Source organism: Callorhinchus milii, unplaced genomic scaffold (genome assembly GCF_018977255.1).
Source record: "Callorhinchus milii isolate IMCB2004 unplaced genomic scaffold, IMCB_Cmil_1.0 Scaffold3, whole genome shotgun sequence".
Taxonomy (NCBI): domain Eukaryota; kingdom Metazoa; phylum Chordata; class Chondrichthyes; order Chimaeriformes; family Callorhinchidae; genus Callorhinchus; species Callorhinchus milii.
In genome coordinates this window covers 61907696-61928361 of record NW_024704744.1, presented here as the reverse complement: position 1 = coordinate 61928361, position 20666 = coordinate 61907696, and the positions used below count along the sequence as shown (strand labels likewise).

Genomic DNA, 20666 nt, shown 5'->3' with positions numbered 1-20666 from the left:
AGGTGACTAACCCTCATCTTGTGGTGGGGATGGATTCGCAAATTAAACACTAAATACAATTCCCAAACCCCAGTTACTTAGTTGCCAATTATCTCCTACATTGTCACTCACAATCAACTATTCAAGAGGGGTGTGCGAGAGTGACATTCCCTCTGGTTTTCCAGCTCTACCAGTAGGGCGTTCCCAACCGTGTTTGTGATGTTAATGAATCGGTGTCTTAGGATACTTTCAATTTCCAGCTCTTTAACCCGCTGTCTCTGAAAGGTTAATAACTGCATCCTTACTGGCACCGGTGACCATTCACTCTTACATCCCATCCCCATGCAGCAGGACGTAACAAGTCACTACTCAATGTACAAAGTGCCTTGGGATATCTTCCTGAAGTGAAAGGCGCTATATAAATGCAATTTGCTCTTGTTGTTGAATAGGCATAATTCCAATTGGAGACATGTGGTTCAGGCATGACTCCTGTGAGCCGCAGCTGTTTTAAATGGCCACTGTCTTTTCGGCAAGTCTAGATGGCACAATTTACAGCAAAACAGTCTTGAAAATGTCTGCCTCACTAGCGAGGAACCTGATGTGCCTCGACACGCTTCACCCTTCCTCCTCTTTTACTCTGGAAGAGTGGGGGACGGGTGGGGTTCGGAGAATTAGTGTCACAGTGGTGTTCGCAATAATTATACTCCTTACCTGCAAGTTGTTGTTACCTGGTTTATAGAACCAGAAGATAGCTTTGGAGTAAAGCTAGTAAATGCAGTTAGTCGGGATATATAACATATCAAAAGACCATTGCAGTTCATCTATCCAGTCCCAACAGTGTTGCCCAGCTATGTTTCCCATCCAAACCACGCCTAACCTCTCACTGTTCCAACTGACAACATGATTGAGATACGTTACCTTTTTATTTCTTTAAACACTACCCGCTTTCAGTTTGATTTCCCCGGTTTTGCCGTGAAGTTAAGACTACAGTCTGGTAATAAAGGGGCTTTGCTTTGCTCTCTTTCTCTCTCTCTCTCTCTCTGTATCTGACAGGAAGGGTGTTGTGAACAGCTATGTCCTGTTTGTGCTGAAGCAGCCATTGCTCCTTCCTCTTTCATTACTTCACCTTCCTTCCGATTTCCTCACCAAGCCTCTGACATTCTTTTGTCTTCTTTACAGCTCTGGGGTATAATCAAACAGGGATACAAGTGCAAAGGTAAATAACCATTCACTCTTTGTTTAAGGTACTTATTGTATTGGTGCAGGCAACGGAAACAGGGGGACAGGGAGGCATTAGCCTGGATTTTTCACAGATCATAGCAATCCATGTAAAATCTGTTACCTTCTGAGGCCAGCTAGCATTGAGCCCACATCAGAGTCAGTACAGTATATAGCTGCAATGCAACTTGTTTTTTCTTTTGCTTTCTATGAGCTCTTAAAGGGACAATCAACTCTTAAATGATAAGGAGGAGGGGGAATCATTTCCAGTTTTGTAAAATAGTGCAGTGACATATTTAAGGTGCTTACCAGGTCGGCCACACATTTGGAAATGTAAAAAAAATTTAAAATGATTTTTAAATAATAATTTCCTTATAAGAGATTCACCTATTACAATTTACAGTAAGGTACTGTGCAGCGCTTTAAGATGTTTTGACAATGTGATAAGGTGCAACATCAAATGTGAGTAGTTACAATTGACTACAATTGAGAAGTTACTATGTTGACACTCCAGTGGCTCAGTGGACAAATGCACTGTTTGGTGCAGCACTGAACCAACAAAGTTTGATCCCTGCTTTGTGCCAAATTAGCTGATCTCAGCTGATGCCAGAAAGAACATCTTACACTGCAGTAATGTCTGTGCATAGAGTGGGGAGGGGGGGGGGCTGCAATTGGCCTCCATCAATGGGCAAGAGGGGGAGGAATTGATTTTGATTGTAATTTCATCTCATGCTTTGTTCAGACTATGGTTGAGCAGCTCAAACACTGCTTTACTGTCATTATCTGATCAGATTGTGGAATACTGCATTGTAATCATCCAGATTGCATCCAGATCATCCTCTATTTAACATAAACTCATGATTACTGTAAGACTGGATGTAACATACTACAATTAGTTGGGAACAGGTTGCTCACTTATTGGGCTTAGATCTTGAACCTCTCAAAGCCAGTCAGGAACCTCGGTGTTCTGTTCGACCCGAAGCTGTCCTTTCTTCCCCACATCCGCGCCACAACTGGCACCGCCTTCCACCACCTCCGGAATGTCGCCAGACTACGGCACTACCTCACCCGTCACGCTGCTGAAACTCTGGTCCACGCCTTTATCACCTCAAGGCTGGACTATGGGAACTCTCTCCTCGCCGGCCTTCCCGGCACCTCCCTCCACAAGCTGCAGGTCATTCAGAACTCTGCAGCTCGTGTACTGTCCCGCACCAGGCTTCGCGACCACATCACTCCCACCCTCTCTCGCCTCCACTGGCTCCCCATCCCCCAGAGGATCGAATTCAAGATCTTCATCCTCACCTACAAGGCCATTCACGGCCTTGCTCCCTCCTACCTCTCCAACCTACTATCCCCCTACCTACCTGCCCGTACCCTCCGTTCCTCTGGCTCCGGTCTGCTCCACATCCCCCGCCCTAATCGTCCTACCATCGGTGGCCGGGCCCTCAGCCTCTCAGCCCCTAGGCTCTGGAACTCGATCCCCCAGTGCCCTCGCCGCTCCCTCCCTTTCCTCCTTCAAGGCCGGTCTCAAGACCTTTCTCTTCAACCGTGCCTTCAGCTTCCCTCTCGACTCTCTACCCCCTCCTCGCTCCCTCTCTTCCCTCCCCTCACCCTGACCATTTCCCCCCTGCTCGGGTCCCGACCCAACTGTCCAGCGCCTTGGGACGTGCTCCCGACGTGAAAGGCGCTCTATAAATGAAATCTTGTTGTTGTAATGTGTTGCAGTGTGTTATTTGTACATTTCACACCTGCCGTTGATTGACATTAGTTATAACAGTGATCAGGGAGTTAATTCTGGTGCTTAGATTTCCAATATTAACGCTTGTGTTCGGGGATGCTCAGTGCTCTATGTCTGAGAAACTGCTTTGAGAACAATGAGGATCTAACATGTGGCAATTTGTGATAGAAGTTGTTAATAGCAACCCTGCCAATAACAGAAAGTATGTCATGCTGATCCACAGGAATTCAACTCGGAAACTCCCGTCTCCTCTCTAAGATTGCCATTCGATCTGATGCAATTTAGTCCATTTGCTGGAGTTCCCTCTGATCAGGGTGACACGCTTCTGTTACTACTAGCAGTCACTCATTGTGGTTTGGACTCGCTGTTAGTAACTCCAGTTCTGAGCAACTCCAGCACCTTGGAACATCCCCCTGACATGAAAGGCGCTATACAAGAGTAATTTGTTGTTGTTGAATACCTGTGGGCTGGACTCCAGTGTAATCTTCCCTGTGTAACCTTCTTCCTCTGCAGACTGTGGTGTGAATTGCCACAAGCAGTGCAGGGATCTGCTGGTGTTAGCATGCCGGAAACTCCGGAAGAGCACTTCCTTGGAGAACTCATCACCGACTTCCCTCTCCCATGGCTCCCTGCCCAGCAGCCCCGCATCGCTCAACCTTGGGAATGGTAAGGATCTCTTGTGTCATCTGTGGAACTTTATTATGTTGGGAACAACTAGACCACTTGATGGCTCAGTGCTTTGTTTCTCCCAGTTACCCGCTTCATGATAAAGCTTCACTCTGCTAAGGAAAGACACAGTCAATGTTAACTGGTTCTGTGTATGGCAGCGTTTCACATACATTGATTTATCTCACCCACTCTCTCTACTCCGATATCTCAGACCTGCTCTATGTCTTCCTGAACCTCTCCGCTCCACTATCAGTGATTGAGCTTTCAGCCCTTTACTGTGTCCCAATCTCTGGAACTCTCTCTCTAAATCTCTTCACCTCACCCTCCCTCTCTGCTTTCAAAGCTCTTCTAAAATTGTATGTCTTTTGACTGAATAATTGGTCACCTCCCTTCTAGCCCCCCCTCCCTCACCCATCTCGCATTCTGTTCAGCTTTCCACTCTATCTCTGTGAAGAGTTTTGTGACATTTTTCTATATTCTCTTGGTGCTATGTTAGTGTAAGTTGTTATGATTGCATCTGTAGTGTAATTTAAATAAAGATAGTAGTTTTTACCTTTCCATGCTTTACCACCCAAACTAACCATGCACATTATTGCAACTTATTAAAAATAATTGGAGAAAATAAGTTCAAATCCCTTAAAGGGGTTCCGAGCCCAACACAAACTCACTGACACTTGTGTCCAAGAGCATCATAAACCCACTGAGAAGGGAAAGTAACATACTAGAAGAAAAATATTGAAAGAAGGAAGAACAGAATAGCAAAATAGAAGGAAGAATAAATAACAAAAATAAGGAATGATATAATAATTCTTTCAAATGATGTAGTGCTATAATTATGCCTCGCCAACCCCTCCCTCCATAGGTTGCAGATCGTCCAGAACTCTGCAGCCTGTGTCCTCTCCTGCACCAAGCTCCGTGACCCTATCACTCTTATCCTCGCACGACTCCACTGGTTTCCCATTACACAGAGGATACAGTTCAAGATCCTGATCCTCACCTTCAAAGCCCTCGATGTACTTGTTCCCCCCACCCCTGCGACCTCCTAACCCCTACCAACCTGCCCGCTCCCTCCACTCAGTGGGCTCCGTCCTTCATGTCACCCATGTTGCCGCCCCACCATTGGCAGGCAGACTTTCAGCCACTCTGCCCCCACCCTCTGGAACTCTGGAACTCCATCCCACAGTCCCTCCACCTCGCCCTTCCATTGCTTTCTTCAAGACTCGTCTGAAGACCCTCCTCTTTGATCGTGGCTTTGATCACCCTCCTTCCCCCACTCCCTCACAGATCCCGATCCCCAGCTCGGGTCGAAAACGCTGAATGTCCAGCACCTTGGGACGTAATCCCAACGTGAAAGGTGCTATACAAATGTAATTTTGCTGTTGTTAGCACATCTTAAAGTGCTTCACAGGAAGGTTACAAAACTAAACTTCTACACAGCTACAAAATAATAGGAACAGTGGGTCTAAAGATTTCGCACAACTTTTCACTCTTTCAGAAAATCTCTTCTGTCTCCCAGCCATCATTCCTCAGGCTCTTATCACCACTACACCCAACAGAACAATTGTATTTCACACCCAGTGATGTGTCAAAGGCAGAGGTCATCCTTGTTGCAAAACATTTGTCTATATCCTCATATCTACAGTCTTTGCCTACTATCTGTATATCTCCACTTGTTGTCTACTAGCCACTTAACTAATTAACTTACTGGGATAGTACTGCCAGGGGCCCCTTCAGTTAGAGATGGCTGAGGCCTTTACAATATATGTGCTACACCTGCTAACAGAACTGCTTTCAATATAATAAGACTCTGTGCTGTAAATGGGATATTAATTCCATAATAGTATCTGAATTGCTTGCACTTTCTAAGCAGTCTCTTTTCAACTTTGTTTAATGAATTCTCCATCAAAGCCTGTGCTTAGCACTTTGAATCGTGAATGTGCTTAGTTTTAATCACCAAATCGTTCTTGTTATTGAGAAATAATCCACGGAGGGACATTCCTTTCCTACCCAGTCATCTGACTGACTGTTTGGACAATCGCCAACATACATCCCGGGAAAAGATTTTAAAAATTCAGGGAAATTAGATCATTTCTTTATGTTTTTGGAAGATATTAATCCGAGATATTATTTTGCACAAGTAGAGTAATTGTGAGTATGATATTGGGAGATTATCAAAGCTATCACATATCCTCCACATGCCAGGCTTTCAGCACACAATACACTTTCCACATGAGTCACATTACTTTCTTCAGGTCCATTAGCTTGCAGCAGCCGCTCTTATCTAAACTGATTTGCTCCAGGCAAAACAAAATGTGCTGTGCTGCCAGAGACATCCATTTGATCACAATGAGTAATGTAGTGCAGTTCATGCCACTGCAAACTCATTGTTCCTCATACCCTTTTTAAGTAGGCTGCTTTGCGAAAGCCAAATGTCCCTTTGCCCCTCCTGAAAATGTTACAGTAGAAATATGTACTGTACTATTCATTATTTAATAAGGGAAATAAGTCTTATGTTTACACTTAGAATTGTCAGTTTGTCCATTAGAGTCTAGACGACCTAAAGCAAGCTTTTATTGAGAAATGTGAATCAAGGCCCATAGTACAGGGCATCACCAGAGTTGGAGTAGGAGAGAGGATGGGGTGAATGGAGACATGGTTCCCTTTATAAGCTTGGAAGGCAAACATTTACATGAGCTGCTGAGCACATGGTGTACCAGGCAATACTGATCCACCGATCATACTCAAGCTGCATATTACTGACACGAGGGCCCAACAAACACACAGTGCATGCAAGATAGACATGAGAATAATGAAGTCCTGTCAATCTGCAAATTGATTATCACGTTTGCCTACGAATACACAGTCACACTTGACAGCAATTTACCTGTGAGGCTCTGAGACATTTCAATATTATAGGTGCAGTATCAAATATAAGGACTATTTATTATTCTGGGCTGGTTCATGTTCCCCTGTCTGATCCACCTCATGGGCGAACTTTCAGCCATTCTGCCTGTTCTTGTTGCATCTCCATCCTGGAGTCCCTTTGACTCATTCGCTCCATCCCCACTTTCAAGCCCCATTTCAAGGCTACAACTTGCATTTATATAGAGCTCCTCACACAGAGTTGCATCTCAGACCACTATGTTAAGACTTACCTCTTTGTACATTCTTTTGGCCATCTTTGTTCCCACTTTCCTCAGCTTTCCCTATGCACATCCAGCTGTGTTAAGTGCTTGGACATGGCCTGCTCATGTGAACGACAACTTGCATTGATATAGCACCCCTGATGCAGGTAGGGTGTCAGAGCGCTTGACAGAAGGTTGAGATGGGGGGTGTGTGACCGTAAATACAGTCGAGGAAATTCTGCACGACCTGAAGATGGGGAAGGAGGGGCAAGGTGGAGGGATTCAGGGAGAAGTGTTCCAGAGTTTGGGGGAGTGAAAGCGGCTATATAAATCAACACTGTACTGAAGCTCTGATAAAGTACCCTCTCAAGTGAAAAGACATTTGGTTTTGTGACTCAGAACTTAACAATGTCTTTATTTTGGTTGCAGTTCAAGATGGAGAAGTATTCAACTTCCCCAACAGCTGCGTTACCACTGGAAACCAAGCCACTGTTAGCAGGTCAATCACACTAATGACAGGTTCAGCCCAGAAGATCTCAGTGCGTTTACAGCGAGCCACCGCTAGCCAGGCCACCCAGACAGAGCCCTTGTGGCAGGAGAGTGGGTGGGCTGCGGGCGACTCAGGATCACACACCTTTCCCAAAATGAAGTCAAAGCTTCAAGGAAAAGGAGGAAAAAGTCGAGGGTTTGCCAAGTGGGAGAATGAGAAGTCCAGTGCGTCAAGCAGGACAGAAGAGGAACAGGAACCAGTTCAGAATGGGACAGACATAGAAGAGGAGGAGCAGTAAATGTTCATTGTTCAGGTTAGTAGCGAGAAACCGAGCACTAACACTACAATATCAGTAATTAATACAGACTGAAAAACTACAGCTAACACAGACACCAGTGATCACACACTGAGCAACCACAGCTAACGCAAACAAAATAAATACAAATAATTTATAGTTCTGGTTTGCACTGCTCAGATTGAAATTCCTTATTTGGACAGTTTTAGGTTTCTTGGCTGTAAGAAAAGTGGAGAGACAAAGATCTTATCAAAAGATGATCTCCTAGTTTGCATAGGGAGGAAAAGACTATTTGGGGTTTGTCAGGTGGTAAAGATTCAAACATGTCATAGGAACACTCCTTTGAGACATTCCTGGCTCAATGGTAGTTCTCTCACGTCTGAGTCAGAAGGTTGTGGGTTCAATCCTCACATCGGGTCTTGGAATCACATAATCTAAGATGACAGTCCAATGCAATGCTGGGATGTGTTGCATTGTTGAAGGAGCCATCCTTTGGCGTAGACGTGAAACCAAAATCCCGTCTACCTGTTCATGTGGATGTTAAAGCACTGTTCGAAAAGAGAAGGGAATTTGTCCCGGTGTCCTGGCTAACATTGGTCCCCAGTTAAATTAGTAATTCTCTTCATGGCTGTTTGTAGGACATTGCTGTGTGCAAATTGGCTGCCGCATTCGCCCACAAATACAGTCACTTTGCTTTGCGGTTTATTGCGTGAAGAGCTTTAGGGCGTTCTCCTGACATGAAAGGCGTTATAACAAATGCAAGGATTATTTTATAATTATTAACCATCCTCCACTACTGTATAATTGAATACAGTAGACTTGGCACTGATTGTTCTATAGTAATAAACTAGATTGTTGAGCACAATTCCCTGGTTTTAACAACAACAAAATTACATTTCTATAGCGCCTTTCACGTCAGGAGGACGTCTCAAGGCACTTTAATGTAGGAAGAACTGCCAAAGCATTTGTATCTTTAATATTTTAACCAGTTCTGAACTGCAGTAAGTTAAAGGAAATGGAAGACTTTTATTTGCACATGAAAGTTGCATTTGTTTTACAGGGTCTTCAGTATAAAGGGCTAAAATTTATTAATGCCTCGTAATGTTTCTTAGTTGATTTCTCTTCATGGAAGTTTGTGGGAAATTGCTACATTTCAATGCAAGTTGTTACTGTAAATCCTGTGGAGTTCTTTGATTCATTTTGCCAACATGATAAGGCGCTACAGTAAAACTTGCATAAGTCTTATCTTTATAAATCGTATAATCATCTAAGTCATACATGCACCTGAGTTCCAATCAGTTTCATATTAAAAACCATTTAGATTGCCCTAGCCATATTTATCACCTCCTAACTTGTAACACAGCTTTCCTACTCTCCGTTACTCCCACACTTACCGGCCGGCTGTATTTTATTGCGGGAAACATAATCTTAATCCATTGATGCACATGCTGAAGAATTTCATTTCCCGCGATTTAATGCGATTCCAACATATGCCAGTAAGTGAGCATGTAGCGATGGGTCAAGATGCATTGAATCGTGGGAAGCGTGACCCATCACTGCACGCACTTACTGGCTGTAGTGACAATACGCATACATACTTATCAGACACATTAAGTTTCAGAAGCACAGTGTAGATTATTGATTAAATTAGATTTTATACGATTTATACGTTTGTCTGCAGCTCGGATTTTGCGCGAATCATTGTGGTACTGACTGATATGACTTATGTGAGTTTGCAAAGATATCTAATGCAAAGATTTTTTTTATTTGGGATTAGCTCTTGGTACCATGATATTTAATTGCACCGAAAAGGCCATTGGAGGCTGGAACTGCCTATTCCCAAATATCTAACACTGTGCAGAGCACAAATAATAATCCCTGCATTTGGTATAGGGTCTTTCAAATCAGGATGACATTCTCAAAGTGCTTCAGAGAATTCAATGCAAAGTGTAATGACTGTATTTTGGAGGCAGAATAAACAACGTAAATGCAGATATTGACGAATAGTGTGTTTAGGTTAGCCCACAACCTCATTTACATAACATGAGGAAACAAGCAGAAGAACTCAGTCTGCAAACTTCAGAAAAAGTATTAAGGTTCAAGAGACAATTCACCTTTGACCAGTGGAGGGTTTGCATGTGATGTTGATTACATGGCTAACCAGACTGTGATTCAATATTCCGTTTTTCTACTCTGCTGTCCTATGAGAGCAAACAAGAGAAGGGCATTAAGAGGAAGGCATATCCAAGTATTCTTCGAACACATGAAGTGCATTATTAAGATGACATGACAACGAGTACTGCAATTTTATTACCTATGAGAAATGTGTGGGCTTGGCAACTGTCCCCCAGGAGAATGATTGAAATCAGGCACTCACTGTGGATGCAGACAGGTATCCCCATTACTCTGAGGTGTGGAGTGATGGAGCCTATCACAGAGTTGCCCTCGAACAAGTCACTGGTTGAGAATGAGGCTGTTTCTGCACAAAATAAAGGTGGGGAGTAACTCAGTTGTTCAGGAACAAATACAAGATGGAAACCATTTGAATCATCCAATTATTAATTGTACTGTATTAGTAGGAACTTTACAAAACTTGGGTATAGTTGCATAAATATGTCATTGAATACTTTTCAAGATCTTGTTGTAGATAGCGGTCAGGGTGCAACATAATAAGAAAAACTGGACAGAGCTCTCATCTTTTGGACGACAATATCATCAAATGTTCTACAAGCAACACGTTGCAAGACTGAGACCTAAAATTCTCAGTGAAAAATAATATCAATCCTTGTATATGATATAGCAACTTTTAGATCAGAAGGTCATCTCAAAGTGCTTCAGCCTCGGCCCATCCTCGGGTCCTGATCCCTGACTGTTCAGCGCTTTGGGAAGTCCTCCTGACAGGAAAGGTGCTTTACAAATATGATTTTGGTGGTGGTGGTGGTGTTGTAGATTGTGCGAGTCCTGATGTGGGGTTTGAACCCATAGCCTTCTAAACTCAGAGGCAAGAGTGGTACCAACTGAGCCAGGCTCGCACCTAAATAAAATAAGTATGTTGGCAAAATTAATGCAGATCCGCCTGCTTATATATTCTTTTTTTCCAGACAGACAGGACTATTGTTGAACAAACTGAGACACTGGATAAACAATTACAACTGGATACTTTGTGGAAGTTTTCTTTCGGGACAAAAAATATCTGAGAGATACTTTTCTAGGACTGGACAAATCCACTCCACCTCTATCTGGATGTAAATTATTCCATTCCTATGACGAAAGATAGTATTCTTACAAAATAAACTGCTATCGCCTCTGATGGCTGTTTACTGGAGGTTCACAACCCAGGAACTTTGGGTTAATTGTCAACTGCTCATTGAACAAATAAGATGATGAAGTGCACAGTTTATTGGAATAAGCTACTCAACTAGGCATTCAGACTCATTTGTGAAGCTTTGGCTTAAAAGGACCACATATCTAAGCAAAGACTGACAGCGTTTATTATGGATCTACATCAGTTTTATTTCACCTGTTATAACCCCCTGAGAGATTTTAGCAGTATGTGCAAATTTTCAGATAACAGATCTCGCTGTTGTTCTACAGATGTTGTTCTAAAGATGTTCTACAGAGGAGAGTTTATCTTTGGAGCAAACCGTTTCTTAACATTTTCTCTTGCTTTTTATTTTTCAAACAAAAAAAACACAGCATTTCATTTTTGTGGTTGTATGAATCAAGGAATGAATGCTTAAACTTACCGCATTGCTACGACTGTAATATTTATCACAGGAACTTTAAAGGGAAACGCCAAGAAAACCCAGAAGACGTATTCCTCAAGAAAACCTGCAACCCTCTGCCATCCTGATTGTAAAAAAGTGAATTGTGAATTTCAATAAATGATTGATCATTTTTGCATCTTCATTAACCATCCTTGCTTCATGCTGCAAACAGACATTATGACCATTTCACCACGAGGGCACTATTGCTTTGGATCGTGCTCAGCCCAATGAATTGACTATGTCAACCTGCAACACTCTGTGAAATAACATTTAAGAGCAAGGGCACCCATTTTAGGTGTCAGCCTGGCTTAGTGACAAGGTACTTTCACCTCTGAGGCAGAAGGTTACGGGTAACGTTTTTACAACCCACATATTATATGCTGACATTCCAATGTATCATAGAATCATACAGCACAGAAGGAGGCCATTTGGCCCATTGTGTCTATGTCGACTCTTTTAAAATCAATCCCACTCACCCGCGCTCTCCCCATAGCTGTGCAAACTTGTCCTCCCCAATGTAGTCCTCCATTGTAAGAGGTGCTGTCCTTCAGATGAGACATTAAACTTCGATCCTGTTAAAGATGTTAAAGATTCCAAAGCAGTATTTGAAAAATAAAGGGAGTTTCTCTTCCAGACACAGGGAAATTTCCATTTGTAGGTGCCTTACATATGCTGTGTGTAAATTTCCTGACATTGGCTGTCTGGATTCTGGCTAATAAACATGCAGATAAAATTGATCATTCACTACATAACTGTTTGTGGGACATTGAAGTTTGCAAATTGGCTGTCATGTACACCTACAAAATATACATTGGACTTTACAATAAATCCTGCGAATTGCTTTGAGACATCCTTCAACATGAAATGTGTTATATCAGATGCAAGTATTATTATTATCTTTATTTATCATATTATTAGCTCCAAGTAGTCTGTGTCTGAGCGAAGGCTCAGTAAACTTCTTCCAGGACTTTGAAAAGAAAGCAAATTTCAAGCAGTATTCTTAAAGTAAAAAAAAATTGTGATCTATAACATTTGCAAATTAATGAAAAATTAAGATATGTTAAAATATTCACACCCTCCATGCTCTGTTCACATACTTCCAATTTGTAAGCATCCGTATCCCTCCTTAACGCTGAAAATCCATTTGATAAATCTGGTCTGAAATTCTGCTATGGAAAATTTAATGTACTCCACCCAGTGGCCAGTTTAACATATTCATAAATGTCATCATCCTCACCCAGCCAAACATCAAAATATGAATCTATCCGTCAGCTTATAAAATACATTTTTTTTTAAAATCCTCCCCTTATATATCACTGTAGGAATGGACTGTATTATGCATTAGATCTCACTGTGTTTTCACCTTTGTGACCAGAATGAATTCAGCCCAGTTAAAATTTTCCCAACTTAGCTGGCTGTAAACAGCAAAAAATTACATTAATATCACAGCTGTCACACTGAGAGAATAATAATCCTTGCATTTGCTATAGCGCCTTACCATGTCTTTGAGACATCTCAAAGCACTTCACACAATATATTGCAAAGTGAAGTGACTGCATATATTTTTCCCAAAGCTCTGGGCAGTCAAGGATTTGGACCTGAACTGGAGTTGGAATCAGGAGGGAGGAAGAGGTAAAGGTGTTCAGTGAAAGCTGCAAAGGTCCCGTAAGAAACATGTTGCTGTCTCCATTCAGTTCCCAGAGAGCATTTCATCCTGCATTAGGTTGTGTTATACCTCATCTAACAGTATTTGATCCTGACATTTGGTGAGCAAAGCGGAAAACAAATTTCATTTCCCAGCACCAGCAACTCTATGCTGAGGAAGATTTACAACCAAAAAATATATGAATGACAAAATAAAGGCATTACACATTCTCTTTAGGATATACATTGATTTCCATTTACATATGAAGAGTACTGAAGAGCCCCATGTGTAGAAATGTTATGGATCACATTCATGATATGCAAGAATTCAACAATTAATGTTTGAAATCCATGCCAATTAGTCCCCAATTATAATGAATAAATTTACTCTGAAATCTGACTGAATTACACTTGGATATTATGTTTTCAGTGTAAACAGCATGTTTTTTCCCCCACTTTCCACCAACCCCCCACATCATACTCACTTCCACCTCCACTCCAAGATCGGCTTAATGCCCATATGAATTTGGAGATGGTACAGTGTACACAATCCAATCCAGTATGGGTTCTCCTCTATTAATAAGAGGTTCATGTTGGAGGAATTCACTGTAATGTGTAGTAACTGTATTTTATAGACAAACAAGGCAGCCAATTTACTGATGAAATGAATGAGCAATTTTATTTTGGGGATTGTTGGCCAGAACAGTGGGAGAAACTCTTTTCCATTTTCAAATTGTGCAATGTGACATTTAACGTATATCTGAACAAGCATAGTAGAACTTGGTTTCACCTGACACTTAAAGGAGGGCACCTCCAACAATACAGCACATCTCAAGTATTGAGTTGAAGCATCAGCCTACACTGTATGAGCTCAAAGTATAGACGTGGGGCTTGAACTCAGAAACTTCTGAGTTAGAAGGAAAAGAGCTACCAACTGAGCCAGATTGACTCATTAATCTCAACAATTGAGAGTTGGGTTGTAGTTTTGCTGGCGGGGACAGGGGAGGGTGGGCGTGGGCAGTGGGGGTGAGACAATACCACGTGGATGATGAGCTAGAATAAAAAATGAATACATGTATTGTCATCACAGCGGTTGTTGAATCAGCCACTGTTCATAAGACACAGAATGTAGCCCAGCACCAAGAGTCATCAGTTCTTACTTTAGCAAAAAAGCGACACAAAGCCCCTTGGTGTCCTGAGTTTCTTTAAACAACCCCTCAATCTGATGGTTTGCTATAAATCTAGGTTCATAAAAACTACAGACACTGTATCATAAAAAAGTTATTAATTTTTTTGAATGTTCACATCAGTCATTTCAATAATAATCATTCACTTCTACTTTATATAGCAATGTTGGATAGTAGTATTGCAATGTTGGGCATTGTAATTTCTTCAGTTTGATAATGCAGTAAAGTATTGAACAAATCCATCATACAGTTTTGAAGGTTAATAGCTAATTTCCTGATTCACACTTAATAAATTCTCAATGATATAAAAGGTGAAACAAGCCAAAATGCTTGTCCTGACAGTCCCTCTATATTTCCCCCTGCAGGTTTGTAGAAGTATGTAACTTTGGAATGATTAACAATCAATGTTGTAATAGATTGTCACCGTTTCTGATTCAGTCAGAATGCAAAGATGAATGGGGACTGATTCCATAGATGATTTCCTGTACTGACCAGTACATGTACTAACCTCAGAAGAGTAATACAATTTTCCCTTTATAAAAAATCTACCCACCTCAATCTTGAAAATTTAAATGGATCCAGCATCCAGCCTTTTTGGGAGAGTTTATGATTTCCACTACCCTTTGTGTGAAAAACTGCCTCCTGATTTTACTCCTAAATGGCTTAGCTCTAATTGTTCTGGATTCCCCCACCAGAGGAAATAGTTTCTCGGTATCTACCCTATCAAATCCCTTTATTTAAAAACCTCAATTAGATCACCTCTAGACCTTCTGAAATCAAGGGAATACAGACCAGGTTTGTGCAATATAATTTAAGTCTTTAAGCTCTGGTATCATTCTGGTGAGAATCTGCACTGCACCCTGCCCCCCCCAGCCAATATATCCTTCCTGAGGTGCAGTGCCCAAACTGAACACAGTACTCCAGATGGGATCCGACCAAGGCTTTTTACAGCTGAAGCATCATTTCCTCTTCAATATATTCGGGTCCCCCTGAGATAGAAGCCAACATCCCATTAGCCTGTTTGATAACTTTTTGTACCTGTGAGCTTGTTTTTAGTGATTTGTGTATGTGGTCACCCAAATCCCTTTGGTCCTCCACAGTTCTTAGTTTCTCATCAGTTAGAAAATATTCTGAGTCCATCCATTTCTTGCATTAGTTTGATTTTTCACTGCAGCAGCCATGTGGATGGCAAGAGCACTGCCCTCATTAATTCAGTTACTAACCTCCACCATCCCCTCCACAATCATGGAGATCAATGGCTGATATTGTACTCCATAATACCATCAGTGTACTCCATAATACCCCTTGGAGAGAACCTTGACTAGTGGCCCCAAACTCATGAGCATGCGGTACCTGTGACCCATACATATCCCCTTTCATTCATCTTCTCAGATAGCAATGACAAATGCAAATGGAACAGATGCTGTTCCCTAATAGAGACTTCTCAAACTGCTCTGTGACAGCTGTAACACATTTGCAAATATAACCTGCGCTCAGACCACAGACTGTGATTAAATAGCCCGTAGAAAGAGCATCAGCAGCAAGCCACAATTAAGACTCAGATCATTAAAATTACCCCACGATGGCTGAAGCTCTTTCATTTATATCATAATGCACACTATTTTAAATTGCTGGAAATGTCAGATATGATTCATGAGGTTTAAGAAAGCTTCATGAATTGACACATCATTTCCCATCCAGGCCACAGCTTCAAATGTAGCCTAGAATGATGAAATACCACCTTGTAGAAGAAATTAGTGTAGGTAAAATGCAACGAACAGCCAGATACGGCAAGGCTGGAGCACACAGCTATTGTGAGAAGGTATTGATGATCTTATCGGAAACCACAAATAGTTTGGTTGAGTAATATAATACATCTGAAAATAAAATAATCCTTACATTTGATATAGTGCCTTTCATGCTAGGAGGAATTCTCAAAGTAATTTGCAGGATATTCTGTAAAATGTAGTGATTTTGTATTTGTAGATGAATAAGATGCTCAAGAATCCACAAAGTAGACCCAAAAATCATCTGATGTAACAAACGCAGTATAGAGATGAAGGGTTTAAGTTTTCCCTCGGCTTTAGGGAGTGTGTCACAATACAATCAATTCATCTGTCGATCTGCAAAAGTGCTGTCACTGACTAAAACAATAGGAAATTCTCTCAACTTTGTGGGTTGCATTTTGAACCTCAATACAAGAGTACAAGAAATAACTTAAATCTGTCTTGTATCAGAAGCCAAATACTGACCATTCATATTGCAGCATAAGGTACATACTCTTTGCTGATGCACAGGCACACATTTAAACTGCTGCAATTCACTCATAAATTCATGTGTGTATTCTAGTTTTCTTCGTACACACTTAAAGAACAGTAAACCCACTTTGCACATACTCCCCACCAAAATAATAAGGACAAATGTCACTAGACTCTGTCAGTTTTAATGGTGCTCAATTCAGAGCTCATTTTAACTTAGCTCATCTGCAGATTGTTAATACAATTGTGTGTCCTCCTGGTCCAGTGGTAGCACTTGCACCTGAGTCCGAAGATTGTGGAGTCAAGCCCAACATCGGGACTCAGCATCATAGTGTCCAAGATGACACTCCAATGCAGCGCTGGGTGGTGGGTGCAGGGGTATTGCATTGTTGGACCCGCCATCCTTTGGATGAGATGACCCACCTGTATGTCCAGGTGGATGTTAAAAGATCCCATGGAGCTGTTCGAAAAGAGAAGGGAGTTTCTTAGTATCCTGGCCAATAGTTCCCCAAATTAGTGACTCATTCCTTGGCTGTTTGTGGGACACTGCTGTGCGCAACTGGCTACTGCATTTCACGCACAAGATACACAATCAATTCACTTTACCGTATATCCTGTGAAGTGCTTTGAGACCTATATCATAGAAACTATATCAAATGCAAGGATTATTATTATTAGATTTGTTAACTAGGCAATTCTGTTAAATGGCCAATTTTAGGAAATACCATTTGAGTAAAGTTATTAAGAGTAATAGAATTACATTTCTCTAGTTCAAAATGTTATATACACTGGAAGCACAAAAGTACAGCAATGCACAATTTGACAAAGCACTGTTCATTTGTTTAAATGCATTTCTTTTAACTGCTTTGCTCTGTCTATCCACCTGTTACAGAAAAGGCAAGAACCTTGTTTTTTTAAAAAAAACAGCCATTGGTTATACCAATTTCATGTAAACATTTTCAATATCTCAAACCACAATTGTTGTAAATATAGCCTCCTTTTTTCCTTGATAGTTTGCAAATTGGACTACAAAGGAATATAGAATGAGAATATCTAGTATTTTTTAAAATAAGTCAGTCAACAATTATAAAACATGGAAGGTATAATTATTATAATAATTATAAAATAATTTTATTATTTTATAATAATATTATAAAATATTATAATAATAATTATATATAGTTAGGAAGATGTTGCAATACAAATATTTTTTGGTCAGCTTGGTGTAACACAGGCAGAAACCTATCGCCATGCTAAAGAGCATCCAAACCAAGGCAGAGTTCCACATATAATAATCCTTACATTTGGTATAGTGCCTTATCATGTCAATCAGACGTCTGAAAACACTTCACAGGATTTTACCGTGAAATATAGCTTTAATTTAAGTGCTCTGGGACGTCGCTCATCGTGGAGGGTGCTGTATCAATGCAAGTTGTTGTTGTTGAACTTGTAGGTGAACGTCAGTCAATTTACACACAGCGTATGTAAGGCACCTACAAATGGAAATTTCCCTGTGTCTGGAATAGGATGCACTGTCTCTCTGGAGGGTTGCACTCTGCTTACCGAATTCCATAGGGTCTTTGGCACGCGTTGGGAAAGAGACAACACTTCGGCACATCAAAGTTTACATTGGGATACTACTGGAGTTTAACCAACTAAAACCGCATCACTTGCCATTCAGAGCACTCTTATGCTTCCAGAATGCCCACCCAAATGACCTAACAAGCTTTTGTTTTTAAAAAATTGAGTCCAGTGTCTTGGAATCAACCACCCTTCCTGGCTCAGATTTAAACATAGCAAATATTAAGTCGTATTCTTATTACTCTGATTTATTGTAGCAAAACAGTATTTTATTGTTGGCTATTGTAACTATGGCAGTTACATTAATACCTCACATATCTTATCGAGGAGTGATTCATCTCTCTTCACCATGTTTTTGTGAACAAGGATCTCACCCATCTTGTGCAACAACAACAAGATTGCATTTATAGAGCGCCTTTCACGTAGGGAGGACGTCCCAAGGCGCTGTACAGTTGGGTCGGGACCCGAGCAGGGGGGAAATGGTCAGGGTGAGGGGTGGGAAGGGAGGGAGCGAGGAGGGGGTAGAGAGTCGAGAAGGGAGGTGAAGGCACGGTTGAAGAAAGTCCTCCATTTAGTATAAATTTAAATATAGGAAAATGTGAAGGAACTAACTATACCCTGGGAAGTCATAACCTAAGAGGGCTAGAGGAACAAAGGGAGCTAGGGATTCACAGGATACAACAACAAGCTTACATTTGTATAGTCGCGCCTTTCACAAGTGGACAAGGCTACAAATAATGCAAACAGTTGGTTTTATACCCAGAGGTTAAAGTAGAGAAATGTTATATTTATATGAAATCTTCAATAGATCACATTTGGAGTATTGTGTACAGTTCTGGCCACTGCATTACAGGAAGGATAGTGTAGCATTGGAGAAAGTACAGAGTAGATTTACAAAAATTTTACCAGGGAAGAGTGGAAACTGATCAAGAAAGATTGGATAAGTTGGAGCTTTTCTCTCTAGAATTGAAACAATAGGGAGAGGATAGGTAAGACGATGGATGAGTTTAAGATATGAAAATGATTCAATAAGGTGGACATTAGTAAGCTATTTTCACTCGTTGGTGAATTCCAAACAGGATGGCATAAATATGATAGCCAGGTGATCTAAATGGAATTTCGAAGAAATGCTTCACATAGAGGGTGGTGAAAATATGAAACCCACTCCCAGAAGTTTTAGTTAACAAAAATAATAATCCTTGCATTTGATAAAACGATAAATCTTCTAGACATCTCAAAGCGCTTCAAAGAATATGCTGTAAAGTGAATTGACTGTATATTTGTGGGCGAAACGCGGCAGCCAATTGCACACAGCAGTGTCCCCCAAACAGTCGTGGATTGAAAATGACTAATTTATTATTGTTTTGGACGTATTATTATTAGGTGTGTGGAGTAAGGAAACTTGCTCAAGGTTTTGCCCTGCCTGGAATTGAACCCAGGTGTCTCGCTTGCAAGGCGAGTGCTCTAACCACTGAGCTACAGGACTCCGCATCAATGCATTTAGGAGAAAAGTTGATGCCTCCATGTGGGAGAAGTGAATAGAGGGATGTAGGTCCACTTGGAGTAAACAACAAAAGTACATTTATATAGCGCCTTTTACGTCGGGAGGACATCCCAAGGCGCTGGACAGACAGAGTTCCAGACTTGAGCTGAGGGTCGGGGTGGGTGGGGGAAGCAGGGAGATCAAATGCACGGTTGAAGAGGAGGGTCTTGAGGTGGGTCTTGAAGGTGGCAAGGGAGGGGGCGAGACGGAGAGACTACAGGATGGAGTTCCAGAGGGTGGGTGCAGTGGCAGAAAACCCACCCGCTGATAGTGGTGCAAGCAAGGTGGGGGATGTGAAGCAGGCCAGAGCCAGCTGAGCTGAGGGGGCAAAGAGGATGGCAGGAGTTTAGGAGGTCGGAGAGGTAGGGGGGAGCAAGACCATGGAGGGTTTTGAAGGTGAGGACCAGGATCTTGAACTGTATCCTTTGGGTGATGGGAAGCCAGTGGAATTGGGCAAGGATGGGGGTGATAGGGTCATGGAGCCTAGTGTGAGAGAGGACACGGACTGCAGAGTTCTGTATGATCTGCAGCCTATGGAGGGTGGAGTTGGGGAGGCCGACAAGCAGTGAGTTTGCAGTCGAGCCTCGATGTAATGAAGGCGCGTATGAGGGTTTCGGCGGCCTGTGGTGTGAGACAGTGTCGGAGCCAGGCGACGTTGCGGAAGTGGGGGAAGGCAGAGCGGGTGATGGCGCGAATGTGGGATAGAAAGGATAGTTGAGGGTCAAACAGGACGCCATGGTTCTGGACTGGCTTAGTGAGGTTGAGTGGGCAACCATGGATGGTGATGCTGTCAGCGCCTGTGGTGAGGTGGTGATGACGGGAGCCAATCAGGAGAGCCTCGGTCTTGTTGACGTTCAACTGAAGAAAGTTCGCTCTCATCCAGGACTTGATGTCTGACAGACATTCTGTCAGGACAGCAGTGGCCCTAGAGTTAAGGGTGGAGGCAGAGAAGTAGAGTTGGGTGTCATTCACATACATGTGGAAGTTGACCCCATGTCTGCGGATGATATCACCAAGGGGGAGCATATAGATGTTGACGAGGAGGGGACCAAGGATAGAGCCCTCAGGAACGCCACACGAGACGGTCTGAGGGCTAGAGGAAAAGCCATCTGGGGAGATGAAGTGCAGGCGGTGTGAGAGGTACGATCTGAACCAATCAAGGACAGGGCCAT

The 20666-nt window shown here is 42.0% G+C and overlaps 1 protein-coding gene across 1 annotated transcript in view; it reads left to right on the top strand.

The window, feature by feature from the left end:
* Positions 1-11411, top strand: part of rasgrp3 (RAS guanyl releasing protein 3 (calcium and DAG-regulated)) — a 41573-nt gene extending 30162 nt beyond the window's left edge. The window contains 4 exon segments of the mRNA XM_007898442.2: positions 1159-1195; positions 3449-3601; positions 7159-7532; positions 10616-11411. Of these exon segments, the coding sequence (XP_007896633.2) occupies positions 1159-1195; positions 3449-3601; positions 7159-7517 (549 nt within the window). The 3' untranslated portion in view covers positions 7518-7532; positions 10616-11411.
* Positions 11412-20666: the final 9255 nt, after the last annotated feature.